The 20,849-nt window shown below is 46.3% G+C and overlaps 1 protein-coding gene across 1 annotated transcript in view; it reads right to left on the bottom strand.

The window, feature by feature from the left end:
* Positions 1 to 18,302: 18,302 nt before the first annotated feature.
* The window catches only part of FSCN1 (fascin actin-bundling protein 1), a 60,720-nt gene continuing 58,173 nt past the window's right edge, over positions 18,303 to 20,849 (bottom strand). Inside the window, exon 5 of the mRNA XM_040357116.1 lies at positions 18,303 to 20,432. Coding sequence (XP_040213050.1) covers positions 20,230 to 20,432 — 203 coding nt within the window. The 3' untranslated portion in view covers positions 18,303 to 20,229. The remainder of the gene's footprint in view (positions 20,433 to 20,849) is intronic.

Genomic DNA, 20,849 nt, shown 5'->3' with positions numbered 1-20,849 from the left:
TCAAGTGTCTCTAGCACCATGAATTGTGCTGCTAGAGGATTATACCTATGATGGAGACCTATGTGTCTACCTATGGTGGTTAATTTGCCATTAGTTGAACAATACAAATGATCGCCAATGCGTTGGCGTAATTCTCGGATGGTTTTACCCGGCAAGTACACAGCATCACATAGACAACACCAGTCGTCCCGCAAGTGGCTGAGAAACGAGGGGAGAAGACCTCTCCATTTGGGAGTTTATGTGCATGTCCTGCTAGGATCCAAGGGCATTTGGGGCATTGCCCACAGCGTGATGTGCCCCTGAGTCCCAGATGGGGAGGGTCAGCAGCTTGATAGTGGCTGCTAGTCAAACGGTCCTTGAGTGACCTAGCACGACGAAAGATTAACTCTGGGGAGTCACGAATGTGTTTGCTCAGGATATGGTGATCTGCCAATATGTGCCAGTGTAAAATGCTGCATAGTTGACCATGGTGGGCCGATGATTGCCGTTGTGGGTTTTCTAGGGGTGCGTGGCACGGTGTATAGTAGGGAAGTTCTAGTGCGGGCATTTGCTTTGTTAAAAGCCTTCCTTAAGGTGGTGGGGGAATATCCCCTTGCAAGCAGACGTGTCCGCAAGGAAGCAGCCTGTAAATAGAAATCCTCATCACGTGCACAGTTCCTGCGTAGGCGCAAGTATTGCGCAAAGAGGATACTGTGCACAAGAGATCGTGGGTGGGCACTGGAGGCATGCAACAACGTGTTGCCTGCAGTAGGTTTCCGGTATAGGTCTGTACCTAGGGAGCCATCAGGACTTTTGGTAATCAAAAGATCCAGATAAGGGATCTGGTTTCTTATCAAAAGATACAGTAAAAAATAAATTATCTGGGTTTTGGTTTAGAGCAAGGACGAATTCCTCCAATAGGGCAACAGAGCCCGTCCACACAATAAACAGATCGTCAATGAAACGATACCAGCAAAGTACCGCCTGTAGGAAGATATCATAAGCTTCATTGGAGAAGACTCTTTCCCACGCGCCGAGATACGCCTTGGCATTGAAGAAAGTGCTGATCCTCAAATAAAAAATAATTACGGGTCAAAATAAACTTCAATAATTTCAACAGGAATTCATTGAATGGCCAGGAGGTGTGGTCCTGTTCTATTAGAAAGGATCCAGCCGTTCGGACTCCCTGCTCGTGGGGAATGCTCGAAAAAAGAGTTTCAACGTCAATCGCCACAAGGAGGGAGTCCGGAGGGATCTGGATCCCCTCAATGTGTCTTAAAAGATCTGAAGTATCCTGAATGTATGACGGTAGGCTAGTAACGTGGGGCATCAGAAAATAATCAACAAATTTACTGGCATGATCCGTTAGGGAACCGATCCCTGACACTATCGGGCGCCCTAGGGAGTCCGAACGGCCTAGCCTCCGACGCAATGACGTCTGCGCCGGGGGGCGCACAATTGATGACGCAGCCCTTTACAGGGCTATTTAAACACACGGCCAGGTATCCTGGTTGTGATACACACCTGGCCCTGGGACATGCTTGTCGTTGCATCAAACCACAAGGAAGTACTTGGATGGAGCTTTTCCAGCATTTCTGCCCCCAAGCTTATATTTTCTTACTGGCTGTGGACGGTTCAGTATTCATTACTTTCTATATACTTTTCTCTATAGGCTACCTATCCACAAACAATCTCCTTGTTGCTGACACAGGTGAATCTGTTACTCACAGCTCCCTGTGCGACTGTTGATTTTGTGCTGCTGCTGCTACTTATTATCATAAAGGTCTCAGGGCCCCCTTACTTTGAATATTTTCACTCAGGTATATACTTATGCTACTTTATATACCCCTCTTACTGTCCTTAAGACTTACCTCACTTTTCTCACATAGACATATATTATATATTTTTTCCACATCTAATTTTTGAAACTTTCTTCCTTTCCTTCCTCCCCCCGCACTCATGTCATTCCCTCCCCCCCCTTTTTTCTTTTCCCTTCTCTCCACCCCCCCCACCCTCACCCTTCCTCCTCCCTCCCCGTTCCTTTCCCTTCTCTCCCCTTCCTCCCTCCCCGTTTCTTTCCCTTCTCCCCCCCTCCCCCCCCCCCACTTCCCCACACCAAGTTTTGACGTTGCCCTCCCTTCTTTTTTCAATCTTGTTCCCTTGCACCCTATGGGATCCTCTGGCGTTCAACACTCTTATAACATACATGGGGGCAGTCCTCAAAACAAGATACAACGGCATCTGGGTTAGATCCGACAGGCGTACGTCTTTGTACGCCTTCGGATCTTAGATGCAATTCTTCGGCGTCCGCTGGGTGGCGTTCCTGTCGTTTTCCGCGTCGAGTATGCAAATTAGCTATTTCCGACGATCCACGAACGTACGAGCGGCCGTCGCATTCTTTTACGTCGTTTCCGTTCGGCTTTTTCCGGCGTATAGTTAAAGCTGCTATCTGGTGGCGTACTCAATGTTAAGTATGGCCGTCGTTCCCGCGTATAATTTTGAAAATTTTACGTTGTTTGCGTAAGTCGTTTGTGAATGGGGCTGGACGCCATTAACGTTCACGACGAAAACAATGACGTCCTTGCTACGTCATTTGGAGCAATGCACCCTGGGAGTTTTGACGGACGGGGCGTGCGCAGTTCGTTCGGCGCGGGGACGCGCTTCATTTAAATTTTAATTCTTTGTGGATTCGAAGCTTCAAAAAGTAAGTTACAGCGGCGTAGCGTATCTCCCATACGCTGCGCCCATGCAATTCTACGAGGATCTGCCCCTTGGTGTCTATAGCACCATCACCTTGGTGGCAAGTTTATCACACTATCCATCATTAAAGCGGAACTCCACCCTAAAGTGGAACTCACGCTGATCGGAACCCGCCCCCCCCCCTCCGGTGTCACATTTGACACCTTTCAGGGGGGAGGGGGGTGCAGATACCTGTCTAAAGACAGGTATTTGCACCCACTTCTGGCCACACGTCACAGGCAAAAGACGGGTTTTTCCTGACTTCCCGTCTGTCCCCCGTTGTGTGCTGGGAACACTCGGCTCCCAGCACACAGCGTGTGAGCCAATCGGCGGGCACAGCGCGACTCGCGCATGCGCCGTAGGGAACCAGGTAGTGAAGCCGGAGCGCTTCACTTCCTGGTTCCCTCACTGAGGATGGCGGGGGGAGCAGCAGAGAGACGAGCGATCGCTCGTCCTCTGCTGCGGACGGCGCGGGACTCCTGCCCAGGTAAGTGTCCTAATATTAAAAGTCAGCAGCTGCAGTATTTGTAGCTGCTGGCTTTTAATATTTTTTTTTACTGGCACATCCGCTTTAAGATCAGCTTTACCAACAATACTTTATATATATTTATATATATTATATATATATATTTATATAGTTAATACATATATATATATATATATATATATATATATATATATATATATATATATATAGTTAATACATGTTTCCCACTGCTGGGCGCGCTTTCCATCTTTACGTGCCTCCCCATGTGAGATTTTATCTCCTCGGTCGGCCCATGGCTCCTTAGCAGGTGGTCTCTCTGTACAGGTAAGCCGCACAGCAATTGCCTTGTCCCCATTATTCTTTTTTGATATTTATATATATATTTGTTATTCAATATCTGAGTGGTATTCTACATATTTATCCATATGTATATAGCCTGTGATGCTAACAAATATATATCATCTTTTTAGAAATTCTCCTGGCGAAGCAACTATCGTTGCGAAATTAGTCGAGATTTGACTTGTATGACCCCCTTCGTTTCACCGCCACCCTTCGTCTAGGGTCCATACCATCTCGGTGATTGGGACGGTTGGTCGTACAATATGTCCACCATTTTATACTGTTTTTGTTGTATTTTATAACTATGTGTGTCTCCAGTTTTTCGATATTTTTTTAAATAAATTGATTTATATTTTTTACTCTTACTACAAACTCTTTTCTAAATTTGTTTACTTAGTACCGCTATAGTCTCTTTGCCCCTATCTATTCCAATGATCTTTTTGGGCCTTTGGGGTCCCATTAACCTTTGTTCTATCCAAAATTGGTCAAAGACCAGGCCACTTTTTGCGATTTGGCCCTGCGTCGCTTTAACCGACAATTGCACGGTCATACGACGTGGCTCCCAAACAAAATTGGCGCCCTTTTTTTCCCCACAAATAGAGCTTTCTTTTGGTGGTATTTGATCACCTCTGTGGTTTTTAGCTTTTGCGCTATAAACAAAAATGGAGCGAAATTTAAAAAAAAATGAATATTTTTTACTTTTTGCTGTAATAAATATCCCCCAAAAATATATATATATATATAAAAAAAAAAATTCCTCAGTTTAGACTGATACGTATTCTTCTACATATTTTTCAAAAAAAAAAAAAAAAAAAAATCGCAATAAGCGTTTATTGATTGGTTTGCGCAAAAGTTTTAGCATTTACAAAATAGGGGATAGTTTTATGGCATTTTTATGAATTTTTTTTTTTTACTAGTAATGGCAGCGATTTCTATTGGTACTGCGACATTATGGTGGACACTTCGAACACATTTTTGGGACTATTGGCATTTTTATAGCGATCAGTGCTATAAAAATACATTGATTACTATAAAAATGCCACTGGCAGGGAAGGGGTTAACACTAGGGGGCGAGGAAGGGGTTAAGTATGTTCCCTGGGTGAACTGAAGGGGGGGGGGGGTGGACTGACTTGGGGAAATGACTGATCGCTGTTCATACATTGTCTGTTCATACAATCAGGCATTTCTCCCCCTGACAGGACTGGGAGCTGTGTGTTTACACACACAGCTCCCGGTTCTCGCTCTGTAACGAGCGATCGCGGGTGATCGCGCCTGCCGGGCACGCGCGTCGGCATCAGGGGGCGAGCACGCCCCTATTGGCTGCTCGGCAAGATGACGTATAGCTACGTGATCTCGCCCAGCAGACCCGAGCTGCCGCCGTAAAACTGCGGCGGCTGGTCGGCAAGCGGTTAATACACCCGGACCAAACAGGGTTTATTCCGGGCAGGCAAATCACTGACAATGTAAGGTTGGTCACTAATATTATACAAGAAGCAAACTTACATGCAAACCCATTAGTTATACTTGGCCTTGATATCCACAAGGCCTTTGATAGTGTCAGTTGGTCATACCTCGAACATTTACACCCCAGATACAGTCTTTGTAGTGAATTCATGCACAGCTTTATACCAAAACCCCCAAACCAGAATTAGACTCCCTGGAGAAAATGTTTCACTTTGGGTAGGGGGACTAGACAAGGATGCCCCCTTTACCCTCTACTTTTTGCCCTTGCTATAGAACCCCTTGCATGTGCCATATGAAATAATGTCAATATTAAGGGGGGGCCCCGAGGTACTTCAAGATGAGTCTATACGCTGATGACGTGTTGCTTTTCCTTTCGGATCCCTTGGTTTCCCTTCCTACCCTCATCAAAGTACTAGACACATTTCATGATCTCTCCAGACTTGGGGTAATCTTATCCAAATGTACTGCTATGCCAATTAATATTCCGTCCCCGTTGTCGACATCTTTACAGGAAAGATTTTCCTTCCCCTGGACCTCACATTCGTTTAAGTATTTGGGCATCCTCCTTACCCCACTGTATAATACTCTGTATCAAACCAATTACCCATCATTATTCTCAAACATCAAAGCACTTCTTAAAGTATGGTCATCCTATCATATATCCTTTTTGGGTAGAGTAACGGCAGTCAAAATGGCGATCTTACCTAAATTACTCTTATTTTAGATCCCTTACATTACAGGTCCCTAAAAATACACTAGACTCCCTACAGAGAGATATCAATACATTTATATGGTTCAACAAAAAACCAAGGTTCGGTTACTCTTATGCATAGATCTCATTCAAATGGAGGTCTGAGCCTTCCCAACCTATGGTATTATTACCTTGCGGCAAGATTTAGGCAGCTAGCTCAATGGTTCGCTCCGTCAGGTCAAGTTGCTTGGATAAACTTTGAGGAACATTCAATTAAACCATTCCATCTTCAAGGATTGTGGTCCGGGTCGATCCACCCTAGAGAGATTTTTCGCTTAAATAAGGTGGTGGCCTACTCATATCAGTTATGGCATTGTTGCAAAGACAAAATATGACTTAATTTCTACCACCCCCCACTGGCTTCCTACATAGGCGACCCCCGATTCCCACCAGTCTTTAGAAATGATAGTCCTTTCAGTGTATGGAAGGCATGTAATCTCACCACTTTGAAATCCTTATCCAGAAATGGCAAATTTCGCCCATTTTCAGATCTATGTGAACAATTTCACCTCCCAAGCTCAGAATTTGCCAATTATACTCAAATTGAGAGATTCTACCAAGAATTTTTCTCTTTAACATTACATACCCCCTACTCTCAAGTTGAACGTATCTGCATATCATCACCTAGAGATAGGGGTTTGATCTCTCGTATTTACCGTTGTTTGAATGAATTTTTTCTCTCAGAAAAGTCCAAACCAATGCTACAGTGGGAGATCGACCTGGACCATACATTTACACCACTAGAATGGACCACTATGATACAAAACCTACTAAAATGAACTCGTTCTACCTCGGCAAGAGAATCGGCTCTAAAAATTCATACTAGATGGTATCCAACCCCTTCCAAAATAAACTAATTTTATCCCTCGGTATCCCCCACTTGCTTTAGTGGTTGTCTAGATCAAGGTACCATTTTACACACCGTCTGGAACTGCAAATCTTAGACTGATTCACACACTCTTTAATTCAATCCACTGGATGATAGCATTTAATTGGCACTCTTCAAATGTCCCTTGGTCCCAGGTTTTGGATAGAATGGAACAAATCAAAAACTCAGAGCTAATCCCTCATACTCTGACACAATGCATATTTTCAACCAAAAAATGGTCCCCTTGGGATATACCACTACCCTGAATATCTTCTAACTTAATCCACCAATTATTATTAACTTGTCAGGTGTCTATAATGTAGCCGTTCTGCAATGTATGACCATGTTCATCTTTATATGTTTCATGTATCTCATGTCAAGTACATACCTGTTTAGTTTTGAATGTACCTTTTGCTTCTGTGATAACTGTATTAATCTTTGACCTTAATATAATAAAATCGTTTGTGTTAAAAAAAAAAATTAAAAAAAAAGTGCAGATTACTGTAAAAATTACAATGGCAGTGAAGGGGTTAACCACTAGGGGGCGCTAAGGTGTTAAGTGTGCCCTAAGGGAGCGATTCTTACTGTAGGGGGGGCGTGGCTGTAGGCGTGATATCACTGATCATCGTTCCCTATAATCAGGGAACAGACGATCAGTGTCACTGCCACACAGAACAGGGAAGGTGTTTACACACACACACACACACACACACACACACACACACACACACACACACACACACACACACACACACACACCGGCTCTCCCCGTTCTTCAGCTCCTGTGATCAATCGCGGGGCAGAGGCGGCGATTGGATCCGCGGTCACAGGGCTTCGGACCGGGTCGCGAGCGAGCCGCCCGCGACCGGGCTCTTAAAGGCAACGTACAGGAACGTGCCTGTACCCTTCTGCTGGCATATATCGGCACAAAGGGGTCCTTAAGTGCAAAAACACTCTAATACACATTTTTGTTTAAAATATAAAAGATGAGTTTGCATTGAGTAAATAGATCCAAAACATTTCATGTCTTAAAATTGTGTCTGCGCACGTGATCTCGGCAAAAACTATGATGCCCAAAAATCACCATAGGTTACGCTTTAAAAGCCTTTACAGATCATCAGTTTAGAGTTAACTGGGAGCTCTTGTGCTAGATTTATTGTTCATTATAATATAAAAATATTACATTTTTTTACTTTCTTTTATTTTGACTTGATTGCTGTCACAAGGGGTTAACATGTGGGCAGGTGACAGGTACACTTTATGAAGACATTAGAGGTCTCATAGACCCCAATGTCTCCCCCAGCCTTCACACCATCTAACCAAGCACAGATCAGCTTAGTAAGATGTGTCCCCTAGCTATACTGGCCAGGAAATGGTGCATCAGAAACTGACATCACTTCCAGTTTCATTGTTTGCATGTGCGATCGAGGCATGGATTTGCCTGCGTCTCACTGCAATTTCTTTCCCCTAGACAGCAGCTGTGTTCCTGGGCTCCTGTAATAGCAGGAGATGCCTGGGAACCACAGGAGGAGGGGAGCACCATGCTGCTGGCTCTGAAGGTGATCGGCAGTTATGGAGTTTCACTTTGAAGCCGGCACTGGCTACACAAAACCCACACATCCACCTGGAAATGGTGGCAGACGAGACTGCCAGGCCCTTACTGGGACCGAACAGCGAGTCCGACTTCCGGAGCGGAGCAGTCGCCGACAAGTAAACTCGAAGGGCCCGAACCACATCCAGAGAATGTTACATGGCCTCCTTCGGCTGAGGACATAAGGATGGAAGAACAATGTCCTCGTTAATGTGAAAGGCCGAAACGACCTTTGGAAGAAAAGAGGGCTGGAGAGTCAGCAAAGGGATCTCCCGAATGTTCTCAAAGGGAGCATGCTGAAGCGCCGAGAGGACCAAATTCAAGTCCCATGAAGGCAGTGGAGGGCGCCCCGGAGGGACCACATGGCGGACCCTCTGCACAAACGTGCGAATCAAAGAGGTGCGCCGCCAAGGGACGCTGAAAGTAAACAGCCAGAGCAGAAATCTGACCCTTGATCGTGCTCAAGGCAAGAGTCTGGTCCACTCCCCGCAGCAGGATCCGGGACACCACGTAAGTAGGGGGGTGCCAGTTCATCTCCCCACACACAGAGATGTTGGCCTTCCATGTATGAGGAAAAAAAACCTACGTGAGGTAGACCTCCGTGCACGCAGCACGGTAGAGACCACCAAGCCCAATAGGCCTCGGTCCTTAAGCCCCTGGCTCTCAACAGCGGCGCTGCTAAGGCCGGCGGCTGTGAAACAGGGTGGAAGATCGGACCCTGTATCAGAAGATCATTTTCCAGGGGAAGACGCTAGGGGGCATCTGCCACCAGACGCATTAGGTCCGCGTACCAGAAGCGACGCGGCCAAACCGGAGCAATCAGAACTGATAGAATCCCCACATCTTCCACTCAGCGCAGCAGGCGAGGAAGAAGATTCCGAGGAGGGAAGGTGTAAAGTAGGCAATAGTGACCCCAAGGAGCCGCCTGACGCGTCCGCCCACAGGTCCTTAAACCTGGCCACGAACCGTGGCACCTACCGATAGAGACGGGACGCTAGAAGGTCCACGCCCGGAGTGCCCCACTTTCGGCACAGAACCCTGAAACACCTGCGGGTGGAGAGACCACTCTCCTTGGCCCCGTGCAGTGCGACTTAGATAGTTGGCTAGCCAATTCCGTATTCCCGGAATGTACCCGGCCGATAGAGCCGGAACGGACCCTTCGGCCCACAGAAGGATGTGCGCGACCCCCGTCGCTGCAACAGAACTCCGTGTGCCTCCCTGATGATCAACCTACGCCAAGGCCGTGGCGTCATCGGACAGGATCCTGACCTGTCGGCCCTGTAGATCCAGGGACCACCTGGCAAGGCAAAGCTTGATTGCTTGGAGCGCCAGAACGTTGATCAGTAGGCAGGATTCCACCTGAGTCGATTGGCCCAAGCGCCCCAACCGGAGAGGCTGGCATCCGTCATGACCACTGTCCAGCAGAAAAAACAACTTTTTTGGCCCGAAGCACCGGAAACGCCAGCCACCACACCAGGGGAGACATGATCAAATGACTCAATTGAATCTGGTAATCCAGAGATGACGGAAGCTAGTCCCATCGTGACAGCCAATCCCTCCGTAGTACCCTGGCGTGGAATTGGACATACGAAAGCGCTTCGAAAGAGGCCACCAACGGACCCAGAACCTTCCTGCAGAATCGCAGAGATGACCGTTACTGGCACAGTAGACAGCAGAATCTGAAGTTTTTCCGTTAGGAGAAAAAACCACTCCCGCCCGCCAGGTAACACGTAATAGACACGGCTCCACCAATGCAGAGCTCGAAGAAGAATGTCGGCCAGACATCCCATGATAACAAAACCCCCGCTGTCACAGCCGGGCCAGTATCGGGACGAGCACCTTGGCGAAAACCCGCCGAACGGGAAGGACACCAATAAAAATGGTCCCCCCCCGACCGCAAAGCACAGAAACTCTGGTGCTTTGAGGATACGCGAACATGTAGGTACATGTTCATGACATCCAAGGATGCCAGAAAAAAAATCCCCCTGACAAAACAAACGAGGGACACGAGGCCCAGGATTGACTGGGCCCCATCCTCCGTGGGGACACAAACAGAATGGAGTAAAACCCCCGAGACCGTTCCAACGAGGGAACCGACACAATCACTCCCCTGACCAGAAGATCCTGGACAGCCCCTGACAGAGCCAACCGGCGAGCCGGAGGAGGCCAGAGGCCGATGGGAAAAAAAACCTGTTTGGCAGACAAGAGAGAAACTCGATCTTGTACCCCAAGGAAACCACTTCGCAACCCCAACGGTCGGAGGAGAGACCTCCAGAGCCATGAATGTGCGAAGCCAGTCTCCCACCCGAGACACGGGCAGGAGCAGACCTACAGGCGGAAGCAGGTACGTCCGCGGACTTGTTAGGCATGCGGTATCAGGTGCCCTGCTACCCCGCGGCGGGGGTTTAAGCACCATGTAGACCTACCCCCACCGCACAGGGCGGGGCGGGCGAAAAAACGCTCGGAGGTAGTCAAGGAGGGTCCATGCGCAGGCCAAGGTCCCAAGCCCTTTCCAGACCGTGGGAACAGCATGTGCTCACCACCCGTGGCATCCACAACGATGCCACCCAGGGAAGTCCCAAAAGGACCGTTCCCCCTTAAAGGCCATCACCAAGGCCTCCCTAGAGGACTAGTCCGCAGACCAGCTCCTCAGCCACACAAGGCGGCGCAGAACCCTGCATAGACGGAAGCCCCGGAACGTATCCATGGCCGCCTCGCAGAGAAAATTCTGACCCTGAACTATCGTTCAGCCAGGTCCTAAGAGGACTCGGAAGCCCCTTCTTTCAGGTCCCGCAGCAGTAGCTTCGCCCCTCCAGTCGGGGCCTCGGCCAGAGCCGGCCTCACCGCCCAAACCACCACGGTGAACAGGGAGCGGGCCACTGCCTCCACTCTCCTATAAGCGGGATCCTGAAATGCAGGAGCCCCTTCCACAGGCAATGTGGCGGCCTTGCGCAGTCTGGACATAGGGGGTCCACTGGCGGAGGAGAGACCTAAATTTAAAATCCCCCTCAAGGGGGTAACGGGTTGCAAAGTTTTTTGACAAACTTTTTGCGGTGCATCCCATTCCTTGTAGAACATATTGTCCAAATAAGGAACACAAGGAACCCTTCAGTGCGTGGCGGTCTGCGGAACCAAAAGGTACTGACACGGTGGTGTCTCCACCACAGAAAAAAACAAGAGCTCCAACAATTTTTGCTGACACTGCAGCAGACATCCTCACTATCCATGTGGGTCAAGTCCGCAGCCTCTGACAAACCAGAACCAGATTCCATGTCAGACATCCCCAGAAGCAGGCTCCAGGAGGGGGCGCTTTTTTACCCCCCCATCCGGGCACTAGCTGCTTCAAACCTGGCAAGAAAACCCAGGATAGCCACATAAACAGATGTGGCAGGGGAAGGGACGCTAAGGGTTAACTCAGGCCTAGTGGAGAGGGAGACCTGGCTCAGGTTCCATAGTGCCAGCGCTGAGACCCCCACCCCTGCAAGGCAGGACAAAAAAATCCCCACTGGTCACCTCCCAGCAGCTAAAGGAGAGCATGGGGGGCCACTGGTACTCACCACCTCACCCAGTGCAGTGCGGTCCGAGAAGGACAGGGTGTGCTGAGAGCCGTGCAGCGCTGTGTCAGTTTTTCCCTTAGAAACAGCCGAGGTGATTGCAGCGCCAACAGCCGCCACACGAGGCAGACGAAAATATGAAAATGGCCGCCGAATGCTGAAAACCGCATAGGACTACAAGAAAATGGCCGCCGGGCTATATAAGGCTAGGCTCCGGGCAAAATGGCCGCCAATGACGCAGATTTAAAAAGACAGTGACTTTTTTTTTAGCAACTGTCACACAGAAACACCTCACAGCACACTACAAAGGCCCAGAAGTGAACACCACAGCCCCCTGCAGTGACACACACACAGCCCCTGCTACACCCGGGCCCAGTGACATGAGCCCCAGAAAAAAAACCCTCACAGCCGTCACCCAAAAAGGGAAGGAGGGAGAGGAATAAGGGAGAGAGGAAAGCAGGGAAAACCCTCAGTCGACCTCCCAAGGGAAACATTCCAGCCAGACCACTTACCTGAGTAAGGGGTCACTACTTGGCTGTCCTGCGACTACCCGGCTGGAGGTATCCCAGACAGAACCAACGACCGTGAACAGCATGGCTGTCGGCCAGACACACTGTGACAAGGCCATAAAAGACCGGTCATATGTGTGCCCTAGAACCGAAGTTCCCCGGCCGCCCCTGGAGCAACGGGGCCTGTCATGGACGTCCCAAAGCTGAGCTGAGGGCCGGCACACGCTCGAAGGCCGAACATGGGGGGACTACAAGGGTCGAGGACCCAGCCTGTCACCTAGTCGGCTGTTGATAGAAGAATCGCAGGATTCAAAAATGCAGGAACAAAATAAAAAGCGAGGAAAAATCGCAAGAAAAAACTCCAGAGTCCAGGAACTCCAGAGAGAGCCTGACCTCCTGTCGTTAGGCAGAAAACAAACTGAGGCTGCTAGAGCAGGGTGTGGGTTATGCCTGGGGGAGCCACGCCCCCTGGGAGGAGCGGCATGAAGGAAAGGTTTTAACACCTTAAGTGCTGTAGAATTCTGCCTAAATCTCCTGGTAGGAAGAAGCATAACCCTAAGGTCAATGAAGGCTGTGTCCGTCTATGAACGAAAGAGAAAAAGGGCCGGGTAAGGATCTAAACATCACCCTATCCTTAATAATCAAGTATGGCTCTTATACAAAGAAAGCTGCCAATACTGAAACTCTGAGGCTACCGCAACCAAGAACACCAATTTCCTTGTTAGAAGGATGAAGGGAAATATGGTGCATTGGCCCAAGGTGCTGTCCTTGTAAGCCGACAAAAACTAGACTCAATCCCCCAGGCACAAGGGCAAACTAACTGGCGGACTTATACATGTTACCCCTTGTATAAAGTTGTCTCGGATGAAAGAGTGAAAAGCAAGCGGCCTTTGAAAATATTGACAAGGCCGAGATCCGACCCTTGATGGAACTTAAGGCTAGCTCCATCTCCTTAGGAAGGTAAGAATTTTACCTATGACATACTTCCGAGGATGCCATCCCTTGGTTTCACACCAGGAACATGGGCCTTCCAGATCCTATAATACATGGTCCTGGAAGCCAGCTCTCCTGTATGAATCAGGGCAATTGCCACTGAACGTCAAAGCCGCGATCCTGAAGAATGCGGGCCAACGCAGCTAAACCATTAATTCCCATGTTTGGAAGACAGGATGGAATACTGGTCCTTGTGAAATAGGTCTGGACAAGACGTAAGGGACCCTGGGTCTTCTACTACCACCCTTACAATCCCTTTACAGTAAGGTCGTCTGGGACATGCCGGAGCCATTAGGCCAGCTTCGGTTCCCCTCCGACGTTGCATGGAAGCCACGGCAGTGGGGGAAGAGAACGCATAAACCAGTGACAACTGGTCACCAACGCATCTGTCCCATATGCGAGTGGATCCTTTGTCCTCGATACAAAGCTGTCCAACTTCTTTTTGAACCCGGATTGCCAATTTTATGCCCAGTGTACCCTTTTTCTGGCATCTGGTCAGAAAAAAAGTCAGGGTGTAGAGGCCATTCTCCCAGGAACAGTTGTTGACGGCTCCAGAGAACCACCTGGCAATTCTCCATTTCATGCAATGAAGACTGTCGATTGGCAGGGCACAAGCCAGAACATGGCTTACTTCTCTCTGGCTGTGTGATTTCCAGTGCCTCCGAAGTAAACCACTGGTGTGGCATTGTACTCTGACAGAACAATCCTGCAACCTAAACGCCCAGGCCATCAAGCCAGACGTGCCATCCGAAGCTCTAGAATGTTGACTGACAAGGCTCTCAGAGCTTGACCACTTCCCCTGGGCAGTGGTCTTGTCCAGGACTGGTCTCCATCCCTAGAGGCCAACCTTCGTAACCACCACCACCTCCCAGGTAACCGGGGTTAAAGGGCTTCCTTTCTGCCAATCTTTTGGTTAAGTACCACCAATTCCAGCATATCCCTGGGACCAGACACTTTGTAAATTGCCAGGTTAGGATCTACTTGTTCCAGGCAGACAGAATAATGTTTATAGCAGCCTTGAATGAAACTGAGCATAGGGAACCGCCTTGAATGAAGCCACCATCTTCCATAGCACCTCAAGTAAAAGATGAATGTAAAGAACTCTTCCTTGCCCTGACCACATAGACCAGCTCTCTTATAGCGCCGACTTTGTCCGAGGCAAAAAAAAATTATAAAAATAAAACTTTTTTTGGGCTGTGTCCCAAACGCTCCAAGCCTCTTACAGAACATACTTTTAGACTGGGATCCTAACCCAGGAGTTCCAGATACTTGACCCTGCTGGACATAGGGGCCAATTACAAGCCTTCCTAATGGTATGGTATGATGGCTAAGTATCTGCCTGTACCTTTGAGTGTTGAGGACACCATTTGATTCTGACAATCTCCAACTCCATTTGGTGTGACTTTGCCTTCAAAAACTGCATTAATTATTTTAGGTACACTTGCACAGTTTGAAGGAACTCTGCAGGTAGCTTGTGCCAAACCTCTTAGATAACCAACCACAGATATTCTGTGAATGTAGGCTGTCTCAAATCCTTCCATCTCTTCATGTAATCCCACACAGACTATGTTGAGATCAGGGCCCGGTGGGAGCCAAACCATCACTTCCAAGACTCCTTGATCTTTACACTAAAGATGGTTCTTAATGACATTTGCTGTATGTTTGGGGACGTTGTCCTGCTGCAGAATAAAATGTGTCTAGCCATGCTACCGACTGATCCATCAGCAGCAGATTGCCTTAATATGCCATCACTGTTATACCCTGGCTTTTAGTCCTGCTAGAGGCGGGCCCTAGCAATATTGATTTGATTCGGTTCTGTTCATTTACTTGCCACCCCCCCCCTCCTCCATTTAACACACCTAGCAGGAAGGGATTTAAATAGGTGGATTTTTAAACGGGAACTGTTACTTAACCTGTGAAAGAGCACAGCTGCAATATTAAGGGAAAACATGGCACCCCCGCTTCATAAAAGTATATCCCCAAAGGGGACTGCAGGGACTGGGTCACACCTGCATGGATAGCCACTGCCCTGGACCTGTATAGCACCCTGTATCTGCACAACATGCCAAGGAGAAGCAGGATCTAGTGCCCAAAGCAGCTTTACAGGTTGGCCCCATTGTTTCCATCATTTTGGTAAAGTGGTCTCTCAGTGGCATGCCTAGGGTACAATCTAGAAACTGCGTAAGTAGCCAAGTTGGAGCAGACAAAAAAAAAAAAAAAGGGCCTATCACATCACTAGCAAAACACTGATGATAACCGCCAGTGGGAGAGGTTATATAGATGGGTGTCTTAGAGTTCTACTTGCCAGTGTCCTTTCACTGGAAGGTAGAAACATAATCCAGTCAACTTAGAGTAGGGTCCGTGTCCTGTAGAGGGGGAAAACAAAAAAACAAAAAAAAAGTCTGTCTTTGCATTTCTCCTGCATTGATCAATGCACCCTGTGTGAAAGGAGCCCTCATAATTACATGCGTCTTAGGTTGACTTTATTCTGTTTCACTACTAGTTCTACTTTTCAAAAAATGGAGGGTTGGGACTTTAAATGAGATGCGATTAAATATATATATATATATATATATGGAAAATAAACATTTCCATAATGACCAGGCTCAAACATAACAAACCAAAGAAGCACTAAAACCAAATTAATCTGTCTAACTGTATGTAATTAAAACAGAGGTTTAGTTGCAGTTATTTGCAAATATCTGGGAAGCTGCAGGCCAAGCGTCACGGCTCTAACTGCAGTCCTAAGGCTGGGTTCACACTACGGTTTTCCCGTCCGTCAGCCGCATACGATTTCAGTATCGAAAACGTACGGGCCCGGACGGGAAAACGTATAGATAGAGAATGCATTGCAAATCGTATGCACTCAGATGCATCCGGGTGCGTACGATTTGCTGGCAAAACGTTTTTTAAAACGTACGCAAAACCGTGTTCAATCACGGTTTTGCGGTCGTTTTTAAAACAGTATGGCAACCGCATACGTTTTCCTTTAACATTAATGTCAATGGAAAACGTACATATGTGCGGTTCCATACGTTCCCGTCCGTTTCAGCCGCATACGGTTTTTTCATATAAATCGTATGCGGCTGACGGACGGGAAAACCGTAGTGTGAACCCAGCCTTACTATGATTTTTAAGGCCTCCAAAAGGAGGAACCCAGGTGTGCTAATTAATAGACAGGGAGCAGAAGGCAACCTAGAACCGCCCCTATCTATGGTTGGTCTGGCAAATGAGAGCACTGAAAAGACAAAAAACAAAAAACAGAGTGAAACCAATACATGCCTACCAAACTAAAATACCACCAAACTGGGTGCGGACCACATCAAACTGGGTCAGCTAGTCAAAAAAAAACAATGCATAAATTAACTTGTTGGTGGCAGATCTGTGGAGGCATTATGTAACACTCCTGAAATCGCATCTCCATCCCTGGCTAATGTTTAAAGAAAACTAGTTCTATTTTTAACAGGCATCTGAAAAAGCAAAAAATAGCCCATGAAGAAGCAGCACTATCCCAAATTACCATATTTGATAGGCACATGTGTTTTGAATGTCTTAGATATAGATAGATATATATATATATATATATATATATATATATATATATATATATATATATATCTATCTATCTCTCTCTCAATGTCTCCTATCTAATGTAGCACCCACTACCTTGTTGGTTTTAAACTGTCAGTGCAGGCAAAATCTAGTCAGGCCTGGTTGTTTTGATCTGGGCCTGTCAGAGTAGAAGTGGTTGTGGCCACCTGTGCTCAGGCTCTGGAACTCCTCCCCTGCTTTCAGGAAGAACGTTCTGGAAGAGGGGCGGAGCTGGAAGCTCTGAGTGACAGGCAGCTCTGACCAATCTCCAACTAGGGTTGGCAGGGGGTGGGCTCGCTATATAAGCTGAGGTAACATGCCACTGGGGGGAGTTGCGAGAGGGAAGAAGATGGGGCAGTAGTCTGTGTGAGGGCCTACCAGGTACTGAAGAGAAAGTTCTGATGGAGGGCCACCTTTCTTTAACACCGCAAAAGATGAATTCTATATTAAGAGAAAAGGAACCTGGAACTGTTACTGCTGGACTGTGCAGCTGAACCAAGTCTCTTCCATGGACCGGGGACCATGAACAGGTCAGTGGGTACATGACAGCAAGTAATGGGACCAGGGGAGTCTATTCAAGGAGCTTGGGAATATCTGCTGTTGCCCCTAGTAACAAAGCCACAAGGGGGTGTCTTAGACGGGATGTTACACAGTCAGTCCTACACAGCAGGATGTTACAAGGAGGGACTCTAACCTTATCTCATTTCATTTCATTATGGCAGGCTGTGGCCAGGGAACTCAGCCTTTCCATCACTGGACTATTTGGGCCTAGTAGTCCGGCAGTTACCATTTGCCACTAGATGGACTGTGGGGGGGGGGGGGGGGGGGGTCTATGAGGATACCTTCCGGACACAGGGCCAGCATCTGGATAGCCGTTTATCACCACAAAGTCATTCAGAGTGACTTGTTCAAAATGGTGCAGAATAAAGGGAGCAATAGTCTGCAGTGACGCAGCTCACTAAACTACAATTTTTGCTGTGCCTTATTCTTAGTATGTAAATTACTAAAGTGCCAATGTCTATGGGCATCCCATGTCACTACACCCATATCCAACTCTACCCAAGAAATCTTTATAATAAAAATACCACAAGGTAAAGCAAGCGACTCTTCATTGTGTCTTATGGATGGATGAGGAGAATGGACAACAGGATGATGTGTGGATCTTTTGAACTTGTGCCCAGAGCTACATATATACGCTATATATTGGTTTCTGGCAATCCCCTTGATTTACTACATTTAAAATCGGTAATAGGTTTACCTTTAATTTTATTCTTACCTTATCTGACTGATCTTGAACATTTAGAAACATAGGGTACGCTTTTAAAAATTAACATTAAACCTAAACTTCGTACAGGCAGCTGTAATTTGTACATCAGATTGTAATGCACATATATTCAGTACAATATAAATTGAAAGAATGAAGCACAACAGACAGAATGCATATAATAATGTTTCCAGTTTTATTTGTCATTTAAGTGGTAAAAGCCATAGGTATCAGCAAGCAGCAGGTTTGTAGACGAGCTAGATGGAAAACAGCACAAGTTCACAAGCAGCAGGCTAAGGAACACTGGAAATATATCCTATTCCATCCTTAAGGACCACGTTAAAAAAAAAAAAAAAAAACACCCCAACCATAGACAAACATGTCCAAAATAGTCAAATACCCAAAACAAAAACTAGTCTTGGCGATATTTGAAATTTACTGTAGCTACAATACATTTTATAAACGCATTAAATTACAGCAACTATTAGAAAAACAAAGATTAAAGAAAAAAAAATACATAATACTGTCACGGTAATTTTTTCCCTTGCTTAACTTCCAGTATAAAAAAGGCATTCCAAGTAATCCAGAGAAAGAAAAAAAAAACAAAAAAACGTTAAATGTGCAGACACAGCATAACAGTCGGTAAACTGTGGATTTAGGAGGCTTAATGTACACGGCTTTTCAAAAAAAAAAAATACAAAAATGGGAAAGTAGAATTTACTTAGCTCACAAGTTGTGGTCTAAAAAGGTTTTAAAAAAAGATAGCCAGTATAAGGAACAGATTGCTCATTACAATAACGCGCTGAGACTGAACGCCTAAAAAGGAGACTTAAACCTGGACATCTACACAAGTGAAGGGTGTATATGCAGAAGCAGTAAAAAGACCACATAAATGGGATTCTAGTACGTTAGACAGATCTGTACTTTTACCTCTAACAGAACACTTTTTGAAAGACTGCAATTTCCAGAACTAACGTGATTTCACCGCAGCCCAGAAAGATCATATTCCAACCAAACTAAAAATGATCAATATTTATAGCACCATTATATAGAGCATGTCCCAATAGTATGACGCTGCAAAGCCATGCATGGTAAGTTGGTACACTGCTGAAATAGACAGAAAAAAATACCTATATTGTGTCCAACACCATTCAGGTAGAGCTCACTTTTAGTACAAAACGTATTTTTTACTAAATTTTAGCAGAAGACACCTTATACTTGGAGATGCTGGTATCACGATGCTGCTAGGTTAAGGACAATTTGAATCTAATGTGTAGATTTTATTTATACAGGTGGTTTGGCTTTCATGACATAAAATTGGGTTACATTTTATAAATCCCCGTTGGAGGTAGTTCTCATCTCCCTTGTGTATAGTTGTGTGTAGGGGCAGGAGACTTGCACAGGAAACATCTGTCTATACACAAAAGGAGAATTTATATCAGACTATGCACCCTTAACTTTCACTAGATTCTTGGTACTTCAAGGCAGCTCCATGGTAACAATATGGTTTCTCATCCTAGCAGCACCACACTTCCTTTGGGAGGTGGATGCGAGATACTACAGGGATCAGAAAGACCCGTCTACACCAAGCCGTTTCCAGCACTATGAATCCGAGCCTTCCATGTAGAACATCTCAACCAACGTTTACTCTTCTGTAGTGCTTTGTGTGCAGTTTGTAAGAAGGAAGCTTCAGTTGTTAGGGTTACAATGTACAACCGCTCCTCAAGATTGTTAAAACGGTATTATAGAAGGTAACCCAGGCTAAAGTATATTCTGAACTTTGGTGCCAAGATCATATTCCATAAAAAACTTTGGAAAAAGAGGTAGCAGTTTATTCTATTAGGATGTGCTATGAACAATGGTGCATTTACCTCAATTTGTGCCCTTTAGAGGGCAAATAGTTTTGACCTAATCACTGACAGGAGCAGATCCTGTTGAGCTATAGAAGGTTTATAAGATTAAACTGAAATAACAACCTCTCCAGTAAACAAAGCTTTGCGTAATGCCCTGCACATGCAGAGCGACAAGTAACACATTTACATTTTTTGTACCCAACCATAAGAGATTCAGCTAAAGTTGGAGGCCACAGGTTCCAGGTTTTTAGTATTCCCACAGGCTGGACGAGTCAACAGATTCTGCATTGGCTTTCAAAACTCCAGCATGATCACCCTTCAGGTAGAGGCCATTCACCTTGATCGCTACCTTATTCTGGTCATAGAATTCAAAGAAGAAATCAACAGGGGAAGAACTACTGCTGGTAACAGATGTATCACTGCCTACAGTCCAGTATTTTCCTGTGGAATCTAAGAGAAAGAAAGTAGAAGAAAAAAAAAAAAAAAAAAAAAAAAAGTTAGAAACAGTCACCCTTACCATGCAAACCAAATAGACAGTGGGGGAGGTTTAAAAAAAGTTATATTGTGAAAATACTCTTAAGCCAGTGTGAAATGGTAGAATGCTGCATTGAGTTTGACTTGCACAATTCAAACCCAATGCAGCAAGAAGGGCAACAACCCTACTTTCTGGTATAGCTTTTCAGCTTCCCCTGTCAACTGTATACCTCCAGCATGCTCAAGGATCAATTTGTCAGCATTATCACACCACAGACTTTTGCCCAATGTGACCATTGGTGACACAAGAGACGAAGCAATTTCACTGGTTATGCCTTACGGCAGGGAACTACACATCTAAAAGATTTCAAAGTTATTCACACATTTCAACAT

The sequence above is a fragment of the Rana temporaria genome, chromosome 6, assembly GCF_905171775.1.
Source record: "Rana temporaria chromosome 6, aRanTem1.1, whole genome shotgun sequence".
NCBI classification, from domain to species: Eukaryota; Metazoa; Chordata; class Amphibia; order Anura; family Ranidae; genus Rana; species Rana temporaria.
The sequence above is the reverse complement of the archived record's forward strand: the minus strand, read 5'-3'. Positions and strand labels throughout refer to the sequence as shown.